The sequence below is a fragment of the Hemiscyllium ocellatum genome, chromosome 32 (assembly GCF_020745735.1).
Source record: "Hemiscyllium ocellatum isolate sHemOce1 chromosome 32, sHemOce1.pat.X.cur, whole genome shotgun sequence".
Classification (NCBI taxonomy): Eukaryota; Metazoa; Chordata; class Chondrichthyes; order Orectolobiformes; family Hemiscylliidae; genus Hemiscyllium; species Hemiscyllium ocellatum.
Window position 1 is genome coordinate 6,730,667 of NC_083432.1, and position 26,074 is coordinate 6,756,740.

A 26,074-nucleotide genomic window follows, 5' to 3' on the forward strand; every position below is an offset into this window, starting at 1 on the left:
ACTTTTTAGTCAGTATTAACAATGAAATGTTCACTGAAACAGGAGCGTCTGGAGCTTTGTATTGGAGTGTGAGAGTTTCCCTTTAAGTGTTGGAGTAGCTCACCTGTGCTGCCATGAGTGTAAGGCTTATCATCCTGTGTGATATACAAGCTCAGAGGCCTTTCTGGGATGCTTCGAATTCCAACATTGTCAGTTTGGAGGACCATAACTTTAAAAGATGCACTTGCTAGATGATAAAGCATTTTTGAGAGACTAAGTGATCTCCCTGCAACCTGGATGCTGTATCTTTAAATCTCAAAGAGGCACATCTTTGAAGTCTTAGGAATGTACTGGGATTGGAAAGTTGAAGAAACAGAGACACCCCATCATAAAATCACTGTGGAGTGGGTATCTTCTGTACCCTTTCTATTTTGGTACGATTAGGCCTAATAATGTTTGATGAGTAGACTGAATTTAAGTTAAGTTTTGGCTCATGTTGAATTGATACTTTTTATTAAACTGTTGAGAAACATACGTCGTTTCCTTGCTGCTATGATGAGCTGATGGAGGGTTGGGTGTGTTCAAGGTCTCCAAGGACTGTGATGTCCTCTATGATACTGAGACAACCTAATAGATTCTCAATGATACAATCCACATCTTTCCTGGATATATCGGGGCCATCAGATAATTCAAATGGGAACCTGTGGAAAAGGATCTACAAAAAGGTGTTAGTTACCGAGCCTCTAGGGAATAATGTATGGACCAATACTCATTCTTGACATTGAGTTTGGAAAAATACTTGGAGCCTGACAACTTGGGATTAGGAACTTCAAGGTGAGGAAAGTTTTACGGCCATCCCTTTTGTATGATGTGCAATGACCTTGGATCTGAACAGGACAATATCTTTCTTCAAAACACAAGAGATGGAGCTGCACCAATCAGTATGGTGCTGAACCTTCTGGGTGATGTTTCAGTTTGGGTGTATTCTGTCTGTAAACAATGAACAAACCAGTTTGGGTAGAGGTGATGGATACACTCAGTGTGGTGGTCTGGAACCTTTGGTGTTGTATTTGATGTATAGATAGTTTTTCTATGATGCAATGGTTGCGTTCTTGTGAGACGCTGCACTATATAAAAATTGCATAATAGAGGTAGCACTTAAAATGTTGGCGATGCAATCATGTTCTAGCCAACACATATTTTAAAAGTTCACACTTTAGAAACTGTATCCCCTATTCATCACGTTACAACCAATTTGCATTATAACAGAATGCCTGTACTCATTAGTTTGTGGATCACGATGATATACTGGCCTATCGCATGCACAAATCTTTGCACGGACGTCTTGCTGTATTGATAGTATAAACGATTTCAACTGTTCATCCCAATGAGATGTATTGACCTTTTACTCTGGATAATGCCAAGGCATGGGATGTCAGGCCAATTGCAAAACCATTAGCTTATTGTGTGTGGACTGTGCCACAGTGCGCGTTTCCTGAGTACACCTCATGTAAGATGCATGAAGGAATGATACTTGCACTGCCACTGGTGTCAATCCTGGCACTTGGGCACCTTGTCGATTCCATCAGATGTAAACCACATGCATGGAGGTAAAAGCTGCAACTTTCCTGACAGTATTCATTCGGTGTGTCACGTTAAAACATGGACTGTCTGACTGGGGTCTGTAAGCTGTGACAGTGCAGACACCTCCTGGGAATTCCTCGATGGGTTTATGTGGCATGGATGGAAGCTTGGAAACTTTCATTTATGTAAGTGACGAAAAGTAGAGGGCCCAGCACCGATCCTTGTGGCACTCCACTGGTCACAGGCCTCCAGTTCCTCATTGGCCCTTTGAGTTTCCCTGGGAAACTGCATTTCTTATACATCTTAACCCAATGGTGAACATAGCCTGCAAGGGTCACAAAATGCTGCATGTTCTTGGACAAAACCAGCCACCAATCATGAAACAATCAGATGTTTTACTGATCCTGACAGTGGCTATACTAGTGGTTGAGCGCATGTACTGTTTGGGATTAGCAAAGTTGTAGATTACAATCTTTAGACATCTTCTAATATATTATCGATATACATCTAGAGTCATAGAGATATACAGCACAGAAACAGACTCTTTGCTACAACTCGTCTTAATCAAACAGATATCCCAACCCAATATAGTCCCACCTGCCAGCACCCAGCCCATATCTCTCCAAACCCTTCCTATTCACATATCCAGCCAGATTCCTTTTAAATGTTGTAATTGTACCAGCCTCCACCATTTCCTCTGGCAGCTCATTCCATACATGTAACACCCTCTGCATGAATAAGTTTCCCCTTAGGTCTCTTTTATATCTTTCCCCTCTCACCGTAAACCTATGCCCTCTAGTTCTGGAATCCCCGACCCCAGGGAAAAGACTTTGTCTATTTATCCTATCCATGCTCTTCATGATTTTATAAATCTCTATAAGGTCACCCCTCAGCCTCTGATGCAACTTTCCCTTTCCCGATAGCTCAAATCAAATCCTCCAACCCTGGCAACATCCTTGTAAATCTTTTCTGAACCCTGTCAAGTTTCACACATCTTTCTGATAGGAAGGAGACCAGAACTGCACACAATATTCCAACAGCGGCCTAACCACTGACCTGTACAGCCTCAATATGAGCTCCCAACTCCTGTACTCAATACTCTGACCAATAAAAGAAAGTATACCAAACACCTTCTTCACTATCCTATCTACCTGTGACTCCACTTTCACAAAGCTATGAACCTGCACTCCAAGGTCTCTGTTCAGCAACACTCCCTAGGACCTTACTATCAAGTGTATAATTCCTGCTAAGATTTGCTTTCCTAAAATGCAGCACCTTGTATTTATTTAAATTAAGCTCCATCTGCTACTTCTCAGCCCATTAGCCCATCTGATCAAGATCCTGTTGTAATCTGAGGTAACCTTCTATGCCGTCCACTATACCTCCAATTTCGGTGTCACCTGCAAACTTACTAACTGTACCTCTTATGCTCACATCCAAGTCATTTATGTAAGTGACGAAAAGTAGAGGACCCAGCACCGATCCTTGTGGCACTCCACTGGTCACAGGCCTCCAGTCTGAAAAACAACCCTCCACCACCACCCTCTGTCTTCTACCTTTGAGCCAGTTCTGTATCCAAATGGCTTGTTTTCCTTGTATTCCGTGAGATCTAACCTTGCTAATCAGTCTCCCATCGGGAAACTTGTCAAATGCCTTACTGAAGTCCATATCGATCACATCTACCGCTCTGCCCTCATCAATCCTTTGTTACTTCTTCAAAAACAATCAAGTTTGTGAGACATGATTTCCCACACACAAAGCCATGTTTTCTATCCCAAATCAGTGCTTGCCTTTCCAAATACATGTACATCCTGTCCCTCAGGATTCCCTCCAACAAACTGCCCACCACTGAGGTCAGACTCACCGGTCTGTAGTTCCCTGGCTTGTCCTTACTTGTCCATAAGTACCTTTCAGAATGACCTGATAGATGTGGAAATAACAATGACCAGTTCCCTCAAACTTTCAGCCAATTCAACCTCACTGAAAGGATGTCCCTTTGTATCAACATCTAACCACAAGTTGGTCAGTAATATCATCTGGTTGTTGCATGAGTATCATGAAGTTGACAGATTGTAAGACGATCTTTTAAACCTTAAAAAGTTTTGTCAGGATCTCCACTGTCATCACGAGAAATAGCTAATGATTTTATTCTCATTAATCCTTCGTTACCCAAAGCCACAAGAGACTTGACACACTGTTTGAGTTGGACCGAAGGGTCTGTTTCCATATTGTACATCTCCATGACTCTAAGTTAAGATTCATTTCATCTTTGAAAATCCGAACTTCTGACAGAAAGTTACTGGAATCTCAATCCATGTTCAAACATTTGCTTTCTATTCTTATTATGCATCTCTATTGTCTTTTTAAAATTGCTAATAGGAGAAAGGACTTTTTTTTTAAAGATTAGGTTAGATTCTCTACAGGGTGGAAACAGGCCCTTCAGCCCAACAAGTCCACACCGACCCTCCAACGACCAGACCCATTCCCCTACCCTATATTTTACCCCTGACAAATGCACCTAACACTATGGGCAATTTAGCATGGCCAATTCAATGGACCTGCACATCTTTGGATTGTGGGAGGAAACCCATGCAGACATGGGGAGAATGCACAAACTTCACCCAGACAGTCACCTGAGGCGGGAATCAAACCCGGGTCCCTGGTGCTGTGAGGCAGCAGTGCTCACCACTGAGCCATTGTGCCGCACTTGATGCCAGACAAAGCTTCTCTAGTTTTATTCCTCTCCTTTTTGCTGTTTTAGTGGTTGCTGCTTTACTTTTCTTCAAAAATAAATGTGTGTCCTGGAGATCAAAGTATTGGCACCATTAGGACCAGTGTCAGTGGGGAGACAGGGACATTGTTGGACAAAGGGATAATGCTAGGAGAGAGAGGCAGTATCAAAGGGAAGGGGAGGGTACAATGTCAGGGGGAGAAAGCAGTGTGGGGGGACAAAGGGCAATTTGAGGGGGTAAAATAAATGCTTACCTTCTTTCATACTGGTGAATGGAAGTGTAAACTGTCCAATGAAGTCATTGCTGGAGGCTGTGTCATAATCTTCAACAACAAATCGGATGAGAGCGAGCTCAGGAACAATGATGGTAAATTGGAGCACTTCATTCCAGACTGGATTAAATCCTGCAATCCAGTAAAAACAGAGAGACATTGTGAATCTGTCAGCAGTTACCCTCACATTAAAAATCAAAAAAAAAGGGCAGTGAAATTACAAGGGAACTTGCCTGTTTATGTTGAAAGTTAAAGCAGAACAGAAAAAAGCCCTCATATGACACTGTCCCTCCTGTGGATCTAACTATTCATCACAATCCAGGAGGAAATCCTGACTGTATCCCCCTGGATTTCCTACTTCAGCCACGTTTAATGCTGGAGGAACACACAGCAAGGATCAAACTGGGCTGCTCTCGGCCAATCACTAACTGAGTTGAGGTGCACAATTTATTTCCACTGCGTCAATACAATACTTAATGTTGAGGTTGTACAGGACATTGGTGAGGCCTCTTCTGGAATACTGTGTCCTGTTCTGATCGCCCAGTCAGAGGAAGGATATTATCAAGCTGGAAAGGGTTCAGAAGAGATTGCCAGGAATGGAAGGTCTGAGTTATAAAGAAAGGCTGGATAGGCTGGGACTTTTTCCACTGGAGCATGGGAGGTTGAGAGGTGACCTGATAGAAGTTTGTAAAATAATGAGGGGAATAGAAAGCATTGATGGGAGCTGTCTTTTCCTAAGATGGGGGATTTCAAGACCGGGGGCACATTTTTAAGGTGAGAACAGAGAGATTTAACAAAGATACGAGGCAATCTTTTTTCCGCAGAAGGTGGTTTGGGACTAGAATGAACTTCCTGAGGAAATGATGAATGAGAGTTCAATTACAGTGTTTAAAAGACATTTGGATGGATACATGAATGGGAAAGGTTTGGAGGGATATGGGCCAGGTGTAGGCAGGTGAGACTAGTTTAGTTAGGGATTATATTTGGCATGGACCAAAAGATCTGTTTCTGTGCTGTATAACTGTATAAAACACCACGAGATACCCAAGTGCAGTAATTCAGTACGGAACAGGCAGTAGTAACAACAGTACTGAGATACTCAGACACACCATTGACAGCATAACTGCCATCAACAGCTTACCGTTATTTTCAATATAGCGGGTCTTTTGCGTGTTGTTGTCTTCAGGAACTCCGTGTACCTCCACACGCACCAGGGGATCCACGATGGAATTCTTTTTATCCTTATTGACTTTGGGGAGTTGCTGAGCTGTAATAATCTGAAAAAGAGACCTCAGTGTGAGAACATGGGGATTAACAACCTTACGTCGTTCACCAGAGATAGGAACCTGAGAGTATGGTGGAGCAAGAGAGGGAGACAGAAACATGCTGCAGGCACTGGAGAGATGAATGAGAATGTGAGACAGAGAGAGAGAGAGACAGAAAATAAGAAGAAAGAACAAAAAGCGAGAATAAGAAAGAAACATAAGGATCAGAAACAGGAAAGGCTGAGAAAGAATGAGAAAGACAGCATTGATATATTTGCAGAGTAGGTTCATCAGGACGTGATAATAGAAAGCAAGGCCTTGTTAAAGGGCCAGCCGAAACCTTTCAGAATGAAGAATGCTGTTGTCAATAGGGGGATTGAGGATCTATTCCCAGAGTAAGTGGATGGCACTTTAATAATCTTCACCTTTAGGAAGAAGGATATGGTCCTTTTAAGAACTTTACAAGTAAGCTGGAAGAAGGAAGGAAGCAGGAGAAAAGGCTGGAAGCCGGAGCTTTTCCTCGGATGACAGAGTTTGGACAAGGAATGAACCTTGGAGGTGGGAAGATGCTGTAAGAGGCAAGAAGTTTCCCAGGATGGAGGTCATGGGTTTGGGGTAAGTTGAATGGGAAAGTTCCAAAAATTGGTCTTGATTTAGGATTCTGCTGCAAATTTTTCCTGTTCTGATTTTCTGTAAGGGGGGCTCTGCACGTTGTGATGCAAAGGGCACCATTTGTGCAGGGTGACTGCGAGGGCAAGGCTGGAAGCAGGCAATAGGCTGAGCGTACATAAACTGGTTGGCTGTCAGACACAGAGTTGAAAAAAGTGTGGTGCTGGAAAAGTGCAGCAGGCCAGGCAGCAAAATACAGATGCAAGGATAGAGGAATACGTAGACAAGGTTATGGGAGGTCAAAGGATGGAATCTTGTGGAGCTGACAGGATCTTTACCGACCAGCTGGAGTGCCAATGACAGACCTGTGGTACCAACTTGGGGAAGACCCACCAAACCTCAAGGGCAGCACTGTGCCTCAATGGTTGAGCACTGGTGCCTCACAGAGCCAGGGACCTGGGTTTGATTCTAGCCCTGGGCGACTGTCTGTGTGGAGATTACACATTCTCCCCGTGTCTGCGTGGGTTTCCTCCAGGTGCTCTGGCTTCCTCTCACAATCGAAAGATGTGCAGCTTCGGTGGTTTGGACACCTAATGTGCAGGGATATGTAGGTTAGGTGCATTAGTCAGAGGGAAATGGAGAGTAATAGGGAAATGGGGCTAGGTGGGTTGCTCTTTGGAGGGTTGGTGTGGACTTGTTGGGCCAAATGGCCTATTTCTACACTGTAGAAATTCTATGTAAAAACTACAAGTCAATCAGGAAATGCAGAGATCAGCAGCAGATCATTCCAGTCTCAGGACTAATGAGAGGTTGGCAGTTCATTTGCACAGGAACAGCAGTATTTGCTGGAGGAAAGATAGCCACTGAAGGCCCTGGATGGTGATGAAATCCAGCCCACAGGTAAGCAATATCAGAATGGGGTTGTAGAGTCGAGGGTCTGGGTTGGTAAGTTTTGTAGGGAGGGGGCTTTTAGCAATAACAGTATAGAGTATGTGTGATTGAGGAGCATGTAAATATGCTGTAAGTCACCAGCACTGCAACACATAGAATATGATCTGACTTAACTAGCTAGAAGCTACTCCCAAAGTATGTATTCAATAATACCATGTTGCTACAAAAAGTACTGTCTATAATAGCAAAACATAGAGTAATCTCCTTTTTAATATAAATGAAGTAATAATTGACATTGCAAAAAATAATTGACCCCATCTGAAATAGTTTCACAGAGGCCGCTATCCTGTCATCAAGTCCCCCTGTATTTACACATGGGGAGACCTTGACACTGATCCAGCTCTCAGAGTGATCAGAACATCTGACACTCCTGTTTATCTCTGTCAGCCAGGGCTCCCTGATTGGGCCAGGTTAACAGCCCCAATCAGGTAACTCCTATTCTATGAGGTCCCCCAGCTGACCTCATTAAATTCAGTGCACCAACCTTGTGCCCGACCTCTCACATTGTTTGTACTGTCTTTGGGAGGAATTTTGGTGGGCACAGTCTCGTATCTTATACACACTCGCTGTTTTACCAGTGGATGGGCAGAGAAGGCAGCTGTTTCCTGCCAAATTCAGGATCATGACCAGCAATCAGTATCTTCATCAGCTGTTCAGCATTACTTTGGGCTTTGTGTCACTATGGTAGCTTCCCAATGTTTGATTGAGGGGGGCCCAGGTTCAAATCCCACCTGGTACAGAGGTGTAACAATATCATAGAATAGATTGAAATCCAGATGTTTTCTAATCAATGCCCCAGGAGTACTGTTCCTTACTGTTTCTTTTGCACAAGATTCGATCGCCATGATATAATATTTTGTAGAGAGTAAATGGGAGGCTGTGGCCGACTGGATTATGGCTAGATCGTTAATTTAGGTAATTGCCTGGGGATCCAGGTTCAAATCACACCAAGATAAATAGTATAATTTGAATGCTATAAAAATCTGGAATTAAGAGTCTAAGGATAACACAAGGACATTGCTGACTATCAGAAAAACTGACTTGGTTCATCAATGCCCTTTAGGGAGGAAAATCTGCTGTCCTCTGTACAGTCCGGTTTTCACGTGATTCCGGATGCACAGCAATGCAGCTGACACTTAACTGCTCCTTGGGTAATTTGGATGGGCAACGCATTTTTAATGCATTTTTTAAAAAATCAGCAACCTCACCTTCATTCCAGGTTCTTGGCCTGTGAATGCTATATCTATGTCGAACTCAGGACAATATAGTTTTCAGCAGGCCACCCACTCTTAATGAGAGATCCCTCAGTCAGGCCAGGAATGTCTTTGAAAGACTGGTCCACTATCTCACCCTCGGGAAAAGACAGGAAGCTCATGTGTGGATTTCCATGTTGTCAATGGTGACAGGTTCACTGGGTTAACATTAGCAGCGACTGGACAGGACCTGAAACTGGTCAATAACTGGCAGCGGGTCCACGTTGATGCTCAACGTTCTCTGAAATGGCCCAGCAAGCCAGTTCAGTTTGGAAATGTGAGCAAACAATGGCAGAGTTGAGTAGTAGCAACTTGTGAACCATGTCGAGACTGTTTGACCCTTTCCAGAAACAATGAAGGTGATTTAAAAGGAGGTGGCCTAGAGTGCAGTAACCATAGTCACCTCGGCCCTGATATGCCTTCAGCTCCAGACCACTGGAAGACAAGGATATTGCATGGATATGACATCTTTTATTATCCCATCAGGTGGCCAGGCTGGAAGTGAAGGCAGTGCCTGGGAGTACAGGACAGTGCCCAGGACAGTTGCTCTCAAATCCAAATTCCCAGGAAGGATTTAGATCAGTAGCAGCTGTTGACATATTGGTCCAGACAGCTGTGAACTTGTTTCGCTTGATTGTTTTACCAGCATCGCATAGAACTCCCCTACAAATTGGATCCTGGGTGAATGGTATGGGAATGGGAATGGAGTGTTGGTGTATGAGGAGGTATGGGGGTTGAGGAATGAGTGAAGCATTGCAGGGTAACAGGTTATAGAGGGAGTCAAATCCCTTTGTAAAAGATAGGGTCTGATAACTTTAAAACTGGATTGTAAATGCAAGGGGGGTTGGTGGTGCATGGGGTAAGATGATGTTAGTCAACAGCAATGGGGAGGCAATGGCCTAGTAGTATTATTTCTAGACAAATCAGTCCACAGACCCAGGTGACGTTCTGGGGACCTGGGTTCAAATCCCATCACAGTAGATAGTATAATTTGAACTCAGTAAAGGTGGACGGAGGAGTCTAATGATGACCATAAATCCATTGTCAATTGTTGGAAAGACCCATCTCATTCACGGATGCCTCTGAGAGAAGGAATCTGTCATCCTTACCTAGTCTGGTCTACATGTAACTCCAGACCCATAGCAATGTGGTCGGCTCTTAATGGCCCTCTAGGCAATTAGGGATAGGCAATAAATGCTGGCCTAGCCAGCGATGCCCTCATCCCATGAATACACTAAAAAAATAGAAGGATGAGTTTCATAGAACATAGAACAATACAGCACAGAACAGGACCTTCGGCCCACGACGTTGTGCCGAACACTTGTCCTAGCTTAAGCACCTATCCATGTACCTATCCAATTGCCGCTTAAAAGTCACCAATGATTCTGACTCTGCCACTCCCACAGGCAGCGCATTCCATGCCCCCACCACTCTCTGGGTAAAGAACCTACCCCTGATATCCCCCCTACACCTTCCACCCTTCACCTTAAATTTACGCCCCCTTTTAACACACTGTTGTAACCGGGGAAAAAGTCTCTGACTGTCTACTCTGTCTATTCCCCTGATCATTAGATTAGATTAGATTACTTACAGTATGGAAACAGGCCCTTCGGCCCAACAAGTCCACACCGACCCGCCGAAGCGCAACCCACCCATTCCCTACATTTACCCCATTACCTAACACTATGGCCAATTCACCTGACCCGCACATCTTTGGACTGTGGGAGGAAACCGGAGCACCCGGAGGAAACCCACGCGACACGGGGAGAACGTGCAAACTCCACACAGTCAGTCGCCTGAGGCGAGAATTGAACCCGGGTCTCTGGCGCTGTGAGGCAGCAGTGCTAATCAATGAGCCACCGTGCCGCCCATCTTATAAACCTCTATCAAGTCACCCCTCATCCTTCGCCGTTCCAATGAGAAAAGGCCTAGCACTCTCAACCTATCCTCGTACGACCTATTCTCCATTCCAGGCAACAGCCTGGTAAATCTCCACTGCACCCTCGCCAAAGCTTCTACATCTTTCCTAAAGTGAGGCGACCAGAACTGCACACAGTACTCCAAATGTGGCCTTACCAAGGTCCTGTACAGCTGCAACATCACCTCACGACTCTTGAATTCAATCCCTCTGCTAACGAACGCTAATACACCGTAAGCCTTCTTACAAGCTCTATCCACCTGAGTGGCAACTTTCAAAGAGTTATGAACATAGACCCCAAGATCCCTCTGCTCCTCCACCTTACTAAGAATCCTACCGTTAACCCTGTATTCCGCATTCTTATTTGTCCTTCCAAAATGGACAACCTCACACTTGACAGGGTTGAATTCCATCTGTCACTCCTAAGCGCAACTCTGCATCATATCTAAGTCCCTTTGCACTGACAACAGCCCTCCTCACTATCCACAACTCCACCTATCTTCGTATCGTCTGCAAATTTACTGACCCACCCTTCGACTCCCTCTTCCAAGTCATTAATAAAAATTACAAACAGCAGAGGACCCAGAATGATCCCTGCGGAACTCCACTCGTAACTGGGCTCCAGGCTGAATATTTACCATCTACCACCACTCTCTGACTTCGACCGGTTGGCCAGTTCTCTATTCAACTGGCCAAATTTCCCACTATCCCATGCCTCCTGACTTTCCACATAAGCCTACCATGGGGAACCTTATCAAATGCCTTACTAAAATCCATGTACAGTGTCAGAATTCAGTGACAGAAAAGGGAATTGGTATAATTTCTTGGACCATTGCTTATAGGAAAAATACTGAAATACAGAGTGTAGGACAGTGTAATGGGCTATCTTGGATACAGAGTGTAGGACAGTGTAATGGGCTATCCTGGATACAGAGTGTAGGACAGTGTAATGGGCTATCCTGGATACAGAGTGTAGGACAGCGTAATGGGCTATCTGGATACAGAGTGTAGGACAGTGTAATGGGCTATCCTGGATACAGAGTAACATGCTATCCTAGAGTAAAGGGTGCATTGTTGTTACTCTAATGGTCAAAGTCCCACTGGTCTGTTATTCTAGACCAAAAAGCAGATTGTTGTTATGTTGTAAAGTACCCTGGAGTGACTATCAGTTAATTTGTTTTACAGGCCTGAAAACTCTCATCACCAGTATGTCAACATTTAAAGTAAAGTAAACCATGGGCCAGTCGGCCCGGAATTCTGCTGCACCATTCAGTAAGATCATGGCTATTCTGACTGTAACCTCAGTTCCGTTTTCCCACCTTTCATCCCTCTCACTCCTCTGCTAGCTGAGAATCTGTCAATTCCACCTCAAAATACTGAATGGCCTTGCCTCCCTCACAGAATAATCAACCTCAGAATTCCCCTTATCTCCATCTGAAATCAGAGTCCCTATTTATTCCTAAAACTCTACTCCTTAATTCTAGGCTTTCCCATGAGCAGGTGTCCCTCCGGCCTCTACCCTGCTCATTCCCCTCAGCATCTTGTGACTCAGAAAGACCATCTCTCATTCTCCTCAACTCCGATGAATGTTAGACTGGATGGAAAGTTATGTTGTGATGAAGTAAATTGTTGCTGTGCTGGGTTGGAGCTGCAATGTCATGCTGACATGAGGTCCCAATCATCCTGTAATTCTGAAAATGATAACCCAACTATTATGTTTAATGGAGGTGAAGGGGTCAGTGCTAACTATGTACTAATATGGTGAATGCTTCTTATTTGATTATGTAGTTAAGGGGCAGTTACACCTTTCACTCTGAATAAATTCACAATTTTTCTATTATTGAGAGTATATAATCTGTCAATAGTTATGAAATCTCAAGTAGGAGCAAGTGAAGACTGCCAATGCTGGAGATCAAAGTCAGAAAGTGTGGTGCTGGTAAAGCACAGCCGGTCACACAGCATCTGAGGAGAAGGAGAGTCCACACTTCAAGCATAAGTTCTTCTATCAGCTCTTCATTCCTGATGAAGAGCTTATGCTCAAAATGTCGACTCTCCTGCTCCTCAGATACTGTCTGACCGGCTATGCTTTACCAGCACCACACTTTTTGACTTTGATCTCCAGCATCTTCAGTCACTGCTTTTTTTGACTGAAATTCCAAGTATTCAGTCTAATTTGATGGGAGTTAGATTTTAATCATTGATTTTCACTTGTACCACAAGCAGACAGCTCAGAGTTTCAGGAAAATAATATTGATCTAAGCTCACGTTGATGATCAATTGTTTCCTGTCGAGACCTGCCCCCGAAAGCGGCCATGAAGGATCAAAGCGAACGGATGTGTCCCTCATGAAACTGGGCTTCAGGATGTATCCAGACCGACCATTCTGCCGGAACTTCCCTTTGTTTAGGTCCATCTCCATTCCAGGCTTCTGGAAATTCAGTGCCACTGCAAGAAACAAGCAAAAGAAAAAAGTCCCTTGTTAGGATAGAATACACTAAATAAAGAAGTGTTGTCAAAACTTTTCTTGTACTGAACAGGACAATGCCAGAATACCAAATCTCAAAGGGAACAACGACTTAAACTACATGAAAAGCAGATGCCGGTTGGTTAGTAAGTTAGAGGGAGCCGAGGTAATAACTGGTATTGAAACAGCTGGCTGTACTTTAAGTTACCTAGAGCAGATTTGCTCTAAAGGTGTAGTGGTAGCGTCCTTACCTCTCAGCCAGGACGTCCTACCTGCTCCAAGGGTGTGTAATAACATCACCGAAGAGCCTTATTGGGAAATATCTAGCAGGGTCAGCTGGGATACATTCACAGAGACTGAGGGAAGTAAAGGGTGGAAAATAAAATCAACAAGATGTCTTGCTTACATTAAAATTCATTAAGAGATTGAAGGAAAAGGTTGGAAATTGCAGACAGCATGGGCATAATGCTCCAATCCTTCTGAAACACAGAGATGGTGCCAAAGGATTGAAGAATTGTGAATGTTACACCCTTTTTCAAAACATAAGCCTGTAAAGATGAACTGAGCAGCTACACAGCTGACAGTGTCATTGGATAGATTTCAGAATTGATAATCTGGGACCAAATTAAGACTCACTGGGACAAGTTTAGATTAATTAAGGAAAGCCAGAATGGATATATTAAAAAGACAATCAGCATCCAACTAATGCAATTGTTACCTCAAAAAAGAGGGTTGATGAAGGCAATACGATTATGGTGATTGACACGGGACTTTCCAAATGGTATTTGATAAAGTGAGCCCATAATGGCTTTAATGTTTCTGACAAGGAATAAAAGCAGCATGGGAAGGATGCTAGCTGAGAGACAGGAAACAGAGCACAAGTTTGTCTGATGTCTGGAAGGCATGCAGTGCAATTTACATCATTTGCTACTTGCACCATTGCTTTATTGATAACATATCAATGGCTTAGAAGGTATAGGCCCCAACTTCAACATTCATGGGTTGACACAGATCTTGCATGTAAGGAGATAGGGCTGGTGGACTGGACAGACACTTGGTGGATGGAATTTCGTGCAGACACACTTGGTAGGAAAAATGAGGAGAAAAATAAGGGCAGCATGGTAGCTCAGTAATTAGCATTGCTGCCTCACAGCACCAGGGTACCAGGTTCGATGCCAGCCTTAGGCGACTGTTGGTGTGGAGTTTGCACTTTCTCCCCGTATCTGCGTGGGTTTCCCCGGGTGCTCCGGTGTCTTCCCACAGTCCAAAGATGTGCAGGTCAGGTGAATTGGCCATGCTAAATTGCCCGTAGTGTAAAGTGCATTAGTCAAAGGGAAATGGGTCTGCGTGGGTTACTCTGCGGAGGGGTGGTGTGGACTGGTTGGCTGTTTCCACACTGTAGGGAATCTAATAGGTAACAAAGGAAGTAGTAGAATTCCAAAAGGCTTTCAGGAACATGTGGAGGTACACATATAATCTTAGAAGACGGCGATGCAGATTGAGGAAGTGGTTAAAAAGGCAGATGGTACCCTGGGCTTCATAAACAGGAGCTCGGAGTGCAAAACCAAGCAATGGACAGGATAAAAAACACTAACTTAGCTCAACTGGAGCACTGCACCTTATTCTGGACTACACTTTAGGAAAGATCAGAAAGGCTTACATAACGAGGGAGAGAAGATTCACAAAAATGGTCAAAGGGATAAGGAATTTCAGTTAAGTCGATAGATTGGAGAAGTTGGAGCTGTTCCAAGTGAAGAGGTGGTTGTGAGGACATTTAGTGGCGGTTTCAAAGTAATGAAGATTCTGGACAAGGCGGATCCCAAGGAACTGTCTCCTTTAGCAGGAGTAGCAAGAAGTAATAAACACAGATTCAGGGGAGTGGTGAGAAAACCAAAGATCACAAAAGGAGTTTAGTTTAATGCAGTTAGTGGTTTGGGTCTGGGAGACAGGACAGCAGGAGGAGTGTGTGAAGGAGGCTGAGTCTAATGCAGCTTACTAAAAGAAATTGGAGATGTACCTGAAGAGAAATAAATTGTAACGATGAGATAAAAGTAGGGACAGAGTGAGAGAGAGAGTGAGAGAGAGCGCGCGAGAGAGAGCGCGAGAGAAATAGAAATAGAGATAGAGAGAGAGAGAAAATGGGCCAAAAGAGTTCCTTCTGTGCTGTAACTGTTTTGAGATTCTACAATACAGGTGAGCCTCTTACCAAGCTGACTGCCTCCATTCCACATCTCCTGAGGATTGAAGTTGGAAGAATGTATCCTCGAACCCAATGGATAAACCTTGGACAGCTGTAATGTGTTGTGAAGGACAAAACTGGGCCCTGAAATGAGAAGGACATCCAAACAATTCTTAGATACTCATTGGACAAGACAAACTAGTTATCATCCTGAATTATGGAATAGCTTCAGCTTTTGTGACCTGGCACAGTTCCATCACAAATACAGCATTGTGGGGAAGTGTGACTAATGCAGATTCTGCAGCTTTAATTTTTAGATTAACTTTCTGACATGACTTCCAGCTATGATGTTTGTTCAAACTGCAATTTGGGAGCAGGTGTCATCTGGAAGTCAGTGCTTTAGCAGTAAATCCCCAAATCCAACAGCAGACTCCATCAGTTTTTACAATAACAAGAAGAAAGTTCACTGGAGTATTGACCAGACGTGTGGAGGATCAAGAATAGCAGGGGCCAGCAGTACAAGACAGTCACTGAGCATTTCAATGGGGAATTCAGAGAAAGCTTGTGCTTGAGGTTAATTGTACAACTGTATTTAACAGGAAGCTGGGTGTTGGGAAGAGAGAGGTACTGTTCCAAAGAAGAATTACACTGGACTTGAAACATTAGCTCTGTTTCTCTCTACAAATGCTGCAAAACCTGCTAATTTAACCTGCTAACCTGGCCCAAGCTTCTCTCAGTAAACAGTGGCGGACAGATAGGAAAGAGAAATCTCATGGAAGGCGTTGGGTGTGAGAGGTGGCAGAGATGAACTGACGAGGGATCTGCAGAAGCAGACAGGTCAGGCAGATAGAGCCATGGACGGGGGTGGGGGGATTAACTCCATTTGCTTCGTGCTGTTTTACTCCACCAACTGTTCGAAAGGCAAATCAGGCAGGACTTACACATGTAATGACATGGTCCTCCTGGGGGGTGTTGCTGAACAGAGACCTTGGAGTGCAGGTTTATAGCTCCTAGAAAATGGAGTCGCAGGTAGATAGGATAGTGAAGAAGGCATTTGGCATGCTTTCCTTTATTGGTTAGAGCATTGAGTATAGGAGTTAGGAGGTTATATTACAACTGTGCAGGACATTGGTTCAGCCACTTTTGGAACGTTGTGTGCAATTCTACCTTCTTATTGCAAGGACGTTGTGAAACTTGGAAGAGTTCAGAAAATACTTACAAAGATGTTGCCAGGGTTGGAGGATTTGAGCTTTAGAGAGAGGCTGAACAGACTGGGGCTATTTTCCCTGGAGCGTCGGAGACTGAGGGGTGACCTTATAGAGGTTTATAAAATCATGAGGGGCATGGATATGGTATGCAGACAAGGTCTTTTCCCTGGAGTGGGCAAGTCTAAAGCTAGAGGGCATAGGTTTAGGGTGAGAGGCTGCTGCAAATGTGTTGCTGGTCAAAGCACAGCAGGTTAGGCAGCATCTCAGGAATAGAGAATTCGACGTTTCGAGCATGAGCCCTTCATCAGGAATGGAAAGATTTGAAAGGGGCCTAAGGGGTAACTTTTTCCACACAGAGGGTGGTGCATGTATGGAATGTGACAGAGGAAGTTTTGGAGGCTGGTATAATTACAGCATTTAAAAGGCATCTGGATGGGTATGTGAATAGGAAAGGTTTGGAGGGATATGGGCCAAATGCTGGCAAATAGGACTAGGTTAATTCAGGATATCTGGTCAACATGGACAAGTTGGATTGAAGGGTCTATTTCCCTGCTGTACAGCTCCATGACTCTAAGGTAAAACCCATAAAGAGAGAGAAAGACACTCTCTGGGATGCATAGGTTCTGAGCTGGTTTCCTGACCAAACTTTTGATGTGCGTTTCTGAAAACAAACATTTTATCCTGGGGACTGGTGAGAAAAAAGCATGAATTAGCCCTGACAGAAGAACGAAGTCCAAGGGCTTAGGGAGGTTGACACATTGCCGGTCAGAAACACCCAAACAAAAAACACCCATCCCTTAATTACAATTGGGGGACACCCTTGTGGATTTCAGAAATTCCATGGCTACTGCTCTAACTCCAAACGAAGCTAGAATTCTTGGGAGACCCTTCCTGGTTTTGTCAACACAAATGTTTTCTCTTCTCTGTAACCTCTCCTTGTGCTAGGTGCCACTTTCCATGAACATTTGGTGCTTGGTTAGACAGTACTGCTGCTGTTTGGCTGGTTACCCAGAGGGTGTTGTATGATGCACTCTCGGGTACTGCCCAGGCCATCTGTATATCTGCACTGGATGGAGCAGGTAATAGGCTCCCCAATACTCCCTCCTCCATTGTGCTACTTTACATCAAGCCTGTTTCAACATCACTTTGAAGAGAATGTGTTCATTACCCAGGACGTAGAGCATGTCACCAGCTACCACGGCATTGTGTGAGGGAGTACCAGCTGTCCTTGTCTGTTGTAAGAGCTTTATGGCACCTCTACCTGCTGAGGAATCCTGTAATATTTCCTCAAAGAAATCGATCCGATGTTTAGTTTATCATTCTTTGAGAGTTGGGCAACAAACAAACATCAAATCACAACTCAGTCCACAGAGGCAAAGCCACTAAGGGGATCCATGGCAGGTTAATATGATCATTATTCCCTAATCACTCAGAATCATTGTATCCCCACAGTGTGGGAGCAAGCCATTCGGCCCATCAAGTCCGCACTAACCCTCCAAAGAGCATCCCACCCAGAGCCACATCCCCACTACCCTATAGCCCTGCATTTCCCACAGTCAATCTATCCTAACCTGCACATCTTTGGATTGTGGGAGGAAACCAGAGCACCCGGAGGAAACCCACCCAGACACGGGGAGAATGTGCAAACTCACACAGACAGTTGCCTGAGGCTGGAATTGAACCTGGGTCCCTGGTGCTGCAAGGCAGCGGTGCTAACCACTGAAACATCATGCGCCATGAGGAAGAGACAGAGGAATTGAGCTGCTGAAAGGGGTTCTGCATGAGGATAACTCACAATTCAATCATTTGCAGCCCAGTTCCTCAACCTGCTGCAGTGGCTGGAAGACTCTCAAACCCACCTTTCAATTTAAAGTTAGGCAACTCTGAAATTTGACTCCCAAACACAATCCTTTAACCACTGCTGCTTTCCGGCGCAGCCGATTATAATATCTATACCTAGCTGCTGATATGTCGACAGCTTCCAATGACCTCATTGAAAAATGTAACAGGGTTTACTAGTTCACCCCCAGAAAGTGAGACAGGAGGGCTCACCATTCTCAGCAATCAGTTTCTTGGCCTTGGTTTCAGAGAATGAGGATGTTTCATGGGCTGCTTGCTTGCTCCAAGTCTGCTCTAAGCTCTGGAAGTGAGTGCTTTGGCAGTAAATCACCAAGTCCGAAAGCTCACTGGTCAGTTTCTGAAAAACCAAAGAGAAAGTTCACTGGAGTAGTGACCAGACGTGTGGAGAATCAAGAACAACAGGGGCCAGCAGGATTAGAGAGTCACTGAGCATTCCAATGGGGAAGTCAGAGAAAGCTTGTGAGAAGTTGGCATAGGGAGTGGTTGTAATTGTACAATTATATTCAACAGGAAGCTGGATCCTGGGAAGACAGAGGTACAGTACCAAAGAAGAATTACATTGGACCCAACTCTATCTCTCTCCACAGATGCTGCAAGACCTGCTGAGTTTCTCCAGCATTTTCTCTTTATTTTAGATTTCCAGCATCTGCAGTATTTGGCTTCTCAGCATTGTTAGTCCAGCTCGCCAAATGCCCAGCTGAATGATCTGGTCTCAAGTCCCATAATAGCGGCTGGTGGAATTTAGTTAATTAACTTCATTAACAAATTAACATATTTTGGGGAGTTGTCTCTTTCTGCTAATTTCAATGAGAGTTACCAATAATTCAACATTAACTGACGTAAAACTCATCTGGTTCACTCATATCCTATAGGGGAGGAAAACTACTGTTTTTAGCTGGTCTGGCCTCCATGTGATTGCAGACCCACAGCAATGTGATTGCTTCTCAAATGCTGTCTGAAATGGCACAGCAAAACAGTCAGTTCAAAAGGAATTAGAAATGGGTGACCTCGCCCACATTCAGTGATAGAATAAGAGAGTGGTGCTGGAAAAGCACAGCAGGTCAGGCAGCATCAGAGGAGCAGGAAAATCAATGTTTTGTGCATAAGCCCTTCATCAGCCCCTCATTCCTCATCAAGGGCTAATCCCCAAGATGTTGATTCTCCTGCTCTGCAGATGCTGCCTGACTTGCTGTGCTTTTCTAGCACCACACTCTCGACCCTGATCTCCAGCATCTGTGGTCCTCACTTTCTCCTAGAATAAAACAATAACAGAGAAAGGAATAGAAGACTGTCTCAAGGGCAAGGTTACTCAACATTAAGGGGGTCTGATGGGGAATTTAAATATTGCTACACACCATTGGACCCAATGGCCTGTTTCTCTGTGGTAACCTAATGTTTACAAGTTGTGACCCAGTCAATGATATAGAAATGAAAATTTGGACATGATTTGAGAGCATGTGCTTTCACCAACACCCCACCCCCAACTCCCATTGCCCAGCCCTGAATTAAGGTGTTCCCTAGTGTTCCAATCTCTGAGTTTTGTCAGTCAAACTCTGTCAACTGGAAGAGATTGCCTCTGCTGTTTCACCCAGAGTCAGCAATTCTACACAAGACTGTACAATTCCACTGGAGGACAAGTGAAACCTTACTGACCTATACAAGTGGGGGGTTATACCACAGAGAGAGGCTATTCAGCCAACCATGTCCATTCCCACTTACCAGCATCTGGTCCATAGCCTCGCAGATTACATCGCATAGGGGCAGATCCAGGGTGCTTTTAAATGAGTTGAGTTTCTGTCGGGACCACCAAATTGTGGCCAGTGAATTACAGACATCCAGCAACCCTCTGGGTGAATATCAGAGGGAAGAAGCCCCCTCTCATTCTTTCAGCTACCCTCTGGGTGAAGATATTGTTTAACATGCTCTCTCTAATTCTCTCAAAATTACCTGAAATCCTTACCCCTGCTAATTGATCGCTCCCCTAGTCATGTACCCTATATTGTTTTCTCCACAGTCTACCATGTGAGAACTTATCAAATGCTTTACCACACTCTATGTAGACAACATTCACTGCATTAAGTTAGTAAGATGCAAGCTTTCCTTCCCAAAATAATGATGACTATCCCTGATTAAACTGTGCCTCTCCAAGTAACAGTTAATCCTATCTCACAATATTGGTTGCAGTAATTTGCCCATCATTGAGGTCAGACTGATCGACTTATAATTATTTATCCAAATTCTCGTATCCTTTTTGAATAAAGTTACAATATTTGCAGACTTCCAATCCTTTGGTACCTTACGTGTATCCAAAGAGGATTGAAAAATGATCTTCAAATCATCTGCTATTTCCTCCCTGGCTTCAGTTAAACAGCCTCGGATAAATTCATCTGGATCAGAGTGATTTATCCACCTTCAAAGGTGGTCAATCCTGATTATACAGAGTAGTGCTGGAAAAGCACAGCAGGTCAGGGAGCATCCAAGGAGCAGGAGGATTGACGTTTTGAGCAAAAGCCCTTTATCAGGAATAGAGGCAGAGTGCCTGCAGGGTGTTCATTTATCATGAGTTCATTTATCTCTCCACCCTGGAGGGTCCCTGCCTCTATTCCTGATGAAGGGCTTTTGCCCAAAACGTTGATTTTCCTGCTCCTCGGATGCTCCCTGACCTGCTGTGCTTTTCCAGCACCATTCTAATCTTGACTCTGGTTTCCAGCATCTGCAGTCATTGTTTTTACCATAACCATATATGCTGTGGCTTTTCATGTGTTCATTTGTATAGCTTTTAAATATCTTCCACATTCCAGCCTCTACCATTCTTCTTATTATGTTTATTTTGTGTAATATTTCACATTCCTGTCCTTTAACCGGAATGCCTCTGTCTTGTTTTCCTTTGTGAAGACAGACAAATGGCTCACTTTGAAGTTTTCCCAGCACACACCCTTTACTGTACATCTCTTTCCGGTATTATCCTCTTGCTCCTGATGATCTAATAAAACATAATTTTCACATGTCCTTTCTTTGCTTCTCTAAATTCTTTTTTCACTTTACTTGTGTACTTTCCATAGTCCAATTTCCTAAAACATTACTTATTTTGAGATTGTTATAAGCTGTATTTTTCTGCTTTATTTCACCCTGAATGTTTCTGATAACCATGAAAACTCTAGATTCTGCAGAATCGCCCCTCTTATTTATTAGGACGTCCTGCACTGTGCTGGTCGAATCTCGCTTTGAAATCCTCCACAGTATTTCCTTTCAGTTGCTTTAAATAGTTGACTTTTGCCAAATCATTTCTCAGCTTTTTAAACTTTGCCCCTCCTCCCCCAAAATTAGAACTCTTACTCCTGCTGCAACCTTCACCCTTGCCATTATGATACTGAATCTAACTGCATTATGATCACTATCTCCAAAATGAACATCCATTGCCACTTCATTCACCTGGCCAGCTTACCTTTCTAAGACTGTGTCCAGAGTCTTCCCTTCTCTTGGTTGGCTTGTTATGGGCTAGCTTATAGATGTTCTCTTGAATTCAAGGCTCTTATTTGTCTTTCACACTGCTTATGTCCCAATCAATATTTTGGCTATTCAAGTCCCCCAACATTATTGTCCTATTGTTTTCACACTCAAAAATCTATCTATTTGCACTTTTAACTCTCTCCACTATTTCGCACATGCCCAGCAGGATGACTTGTTTCCGAACTCAATCCGTAAAGCCTCATTCTGTGCTTCAGTTAGTATGACATCCCTCCTACAGATATGGTTGACTATTTTTATTAATAAATGAGGTCTGCAGATGCTGGAGATCACAGCTGAAAATGTGTTGCTGGTTAAAGCACAGCAGGTTAGGCAGCATCCAAGGAACAGGACCCTGATGAAGGGCTTATGCCCGAAACGTCGAATTTCCTGTTCCTTGGATGCTGCCTAACCTGCTGTGCTTTAACCAGCAACACATTTTCAGCTATTTTTACTAATAATGCTACTCCCCAACTTGTTTTCTAACCTGCCAGAAAACTCTACATCCAGAGATGGAACTGCTACAGCAAGTTTTGAGAAGATTTGTAGCCCAGGTTGAGGTTCTGGATGTAGGTTTGCTCACTGAGCTTCACCTGGAGGCCCACTGAAGATGTTACCTAGTAGGGTGATGAAAATGAACCTTCCAGCTCATTGAGCAAATCTACCTCCATGGAACTGCTCTCCTTGCCCCACTTTAAGCTAAATTCTAACAATAGCAGCGATACCATGTTGCTGTGCATCTACCTGTACTCTCAACTCATTGGCTTTACTTGCTATACTCCTTGCATTTATTATAGACACACACATTTTAAGACAGGTAATTTTCTGTGCTGTACATTTTTCAATATCCACTTCCTCTGTCTTTCAGAATCACTCATTCAAGTTTCTGCATTCCACTCCCTGCTCCAAATTTGTCCTCAGGTTCCCTTCCCCTTTATCAATCTAGTTTCACCCCTTCCCAGTAGCAGCAGCAGCAGGAAATCTCCTTGCGGGCAGATATATCCTGGGCTGGTTCAAGTGCAGACCATCCACCTTGGACAGGTCCTACACTCTCAGAATGTTTCCAATTCCTACCCTCCTACACCAGTTTTCCAGCCAATGTGTTCAATCACTCAAGCCTCCTATTTCTATGCTCACAAAAACATAGAATTGGGAGTAATCTGGAAATGCCTGCCTTTCTGACTCCTAATTAGCTCCCTGAAGTTTGCTTTCAGGAACTTATCCCTTCCCTAGCTAAGTCACCGGTGCTAGTGTGTGCTCATCATCTTTCCCCAGAAGAATGTCTTGCGGTTGTTTAGCAACGTCCTGAATCAGGGCGGTAACATACTGTCCTGGAGTCACATTGATGGCCAAAGAAATGCCCTGTCTGATCCCCTAACAATGGAATCCCCGTCATTACTACACATTGATCCTTCTCCCTCCATCCCCAGTCAGTGGAGTTGGCCCTGGTGCCCCTCCCCACTGATTCAACTACACTCTGCTAGAGGAACCAATGCCCTCACCAGTCTCCAAACTGGAATACCAATCAGCAAGCACTTGGGAGGATTCCCGCACTGCCTGCCTGGTTCTCTCAAACCATCCGACAGTCACACGTACACTCTGGCTGCCTACACACTTCTAATCTGTGGTGTGGTCCCCTCCCTAAATGTGCTTTCCACACAGTCCTCTGTCTCATGGAGAGAGCACAGTAACCCCAGCTGCTGCTCAAGCTCCAGAGCCCACACTTGTACAGCCGAGAACCACAGCCCTCTTCTGGGTGGGCAGCCAAGGGTCATGTGGGTGGAATGTTCTTTACAGCCAATCACAGCTCTGATACATTTAGAACTATAATAGCCATTTTAGGACAGGGTGGTTAGACAAATCAAACGCACTATCTACAGCAAAGAGTAAAGGAACTCTTGGTGAGGTCAGTTTCAAATATTCCTGTGGGTCCAAGGGGAGTAGGCATTCATCTGACTTTTACCCTTCTGGGGCTGCACAGTGGTGAGCACTGCTGCCTCACAGTGCCAGGGGCCCAGGTCCGATTCCAGCCTCGGGCAACTGTCTGTGTGGTGTTTGCACATTCTCCCCAGTGTCTGTGTGGGGTTTCCTCCTGGTGCTCCGGTTTCCTCCCACAGCCCCAAGGTTAGAGTGGAATAGCCGTGGCTAATACAGGGTAATGGGGATGGAGTGGGTCTGGGTGGGTTACTCTTCGGAGGGTTGGTGCAGACTCGATGGGCAGAATGGCATCCATCTGCCTGTAGGGATTCTATGATTCTGCTATCGCTACAACTCCAATCAGTGTCTCCCTCCAGCCTCCCCAACCCCACTGCAGTTCAGAGCCAGTGAGCAGTATCCGGAATATAAGGCTGCTAACCTTTGGACTCAAAGAAACTGGTTTCAATGGCACAACAATCTCTCCATTGGTCAACTGCCTCAACGTCAAGGAGTGGATGGTTGTTGAAAGATTGTTGGTTTGGGATGGGGGTGGGGGGGAACAATTTAGCGGTGAGACTGAAGTTTGAGTAAATGCTAAAAACTATTCTTCAACGGAGAGGCTGAACAAGCTGGAGCTGTTTTCCCTGGAGGCTGAGGGTGACCTTATAGAGGTTTATAAAATCACGAGGGGACATGGACAGGATAAATAGGCCAAGTTTCTTCCCTGGGATGAGGCATCTAAAAATAGAGGGCAAAGGTTTAGGGTGAGCAGGGAAAGATATCCAAGAAATCTAAGAGGCAACTTTTTCACACAGAGTATATGGAATGAACTGCCAGAGGAAGTGGTGAAGGCTGGTACAATTGTAACATTTAAAAAGGTATCTGGATGGGTATATGAATAAGGAAGGGTTTGGAGGGATATGGACCAAGTGCTGGCAAATGGGACGAGATGAGGTTGGGATATCTGGTCGGCATGGACAGGTTGAGCCGAAGGGTCTGTCTCCGTGCTGTACATCTCGACAGCTCTAATTGTATACCATAGCGTAAAATGGAGCAAAACCCAAAAGACCAGCTATCCCAAACAGATTGAGAAGTTTCCTGGTGGAATTCAACTTGATGGGTCTGGAAAATATCCTCAGAACAAAACCAAAAGACAGGAGGAAAATAAAGGGAATTGGGAACACAAAACAGTAGCACCTCGACATATGAACGAACGACCCCGTTCACGAACAAATTGGTTCACGAACAGGATTGTACGGAAAACTTTGCTTCAATGTAATGTACGAAATTCAAGGTACGTATGAAGGTACAAACGCAAAAAGCCCGTGGTTTCATTGTCATTGTTCTGCTTTGCTACGCGCGCTTTGAATATCCAAACAATGGGAAAATCGGTTCACGAACCGGGTCCGGAACGGATTAAATTCGTAAGTCGAGGCGCTACTGTATAAAAGGCTAATTTGAGGACCAGTGTAGTCACTCGGAGAAAGTGAGGACTGTAGATGCTGCAGAGTCAGAGTTGATAAAGAGGGGACCTGGAAGAGCACAGCAGGTCAGGCAGCATCCGAGGGGCAGGAGAATCAACGTTTCAGGTGGACCCTTCTTCAGAACACTTTGCATCTAACTATTCCACAATCTGGCATTGGGAATGGTGTCCCAACCTGCACCAACAGCCGTGTCCCAGGCAAAACCTCCCAATATTTATCCACAGGCACATAAAGCAACAGCGTCTGGTGACCTGGGATCTCTCTGAATTGGGTGGGGTGCATTAGTTTTCCTGAAAGAATGTTTTGGGATTCTCACAGAAAACCGAAGGAGCCCTGTGTCATGTGCAAATTCTCCCTCTTTCTCACAGAGACAGGATGGCTCGGATAGAAGACTCTAATCACCAGGTGAGCCCGCCTTCATTGAACAGAGCCAGCTAGCTATGCCTGGTTGCAGGTGGAGTTCCCACATATCTGCTACCCTTATCCAAATCACTGATAGAAACCACAGGTTGGAAGGTACTGTCTAAGGAGCCTTGCTGAGTTGCTGCAGTGCATCTTGTAGAAGGTACATACTGCAGTTACTGTGTGTTAGTGATACAGAGAGCTGAGCTTGATGGTGGTAGATCAAGTGTCAATCAAGCAGGCTCTTTTGCCCTCAACGTTCTGTGGGAATTCCATTGTTAGATAAGATAAAAGGTCATAGTTTTCTTTCAAGACAGTAACAATTGACAATGTGCAACTTGAGTGATTGAGGAGTTAGGACTGCATGAATTAATACGGGAAGGACAGGAACTGAATCCGTACTCTTCATCATTCTCCAGTCACCTAGCCAAGACCCAAACCGACACTACAGACCCTACTACACAAAGACCACATGGTTTATAAGCTTCACAG

General features: G+C 44.4%; 1 protein-coding gene across 2 annotated transcripts in view; it reads right to left on the reverse strand.

Moving 5' to 3' along the window:
- The window catches only part of LOC132830783 (1-phosphatidylinositol 4,5-bisphosphate phosphodiesterase delta-3-like), a 91,028-nt gene that overhangs the window by 1,648 nt on the left and 63,306 nt on the right, over positions 1-26,074 (reverse strand). For both annotated transcript variants that reach the window (XM_060848629.1, XM_060848628.1), the window contains 5 exons: positions 18,465-18,609; positions 15,232-15,348; positions 12,828-13,006; positions 5,708-5,843; positions 4,549-4,698 (listed from right to left, as the gene is read on the reverse strand). In XM_060848629.1, coding sequence (XP_060704612.1) covers positions 4,549-4,698; positions 5,708-5,843; positions 12,828-13,006; positions 15,232-15,348; positions 18,465-18,609 — 727 coding nt within the window. The remainder of the gene's footprint in view (positions 1-4,548; positions 4,699-5,707; positions 5,844-12,827; positions 13,007-15,231; positions 15,349-18,464; positions 18,610-26,074) is intronic.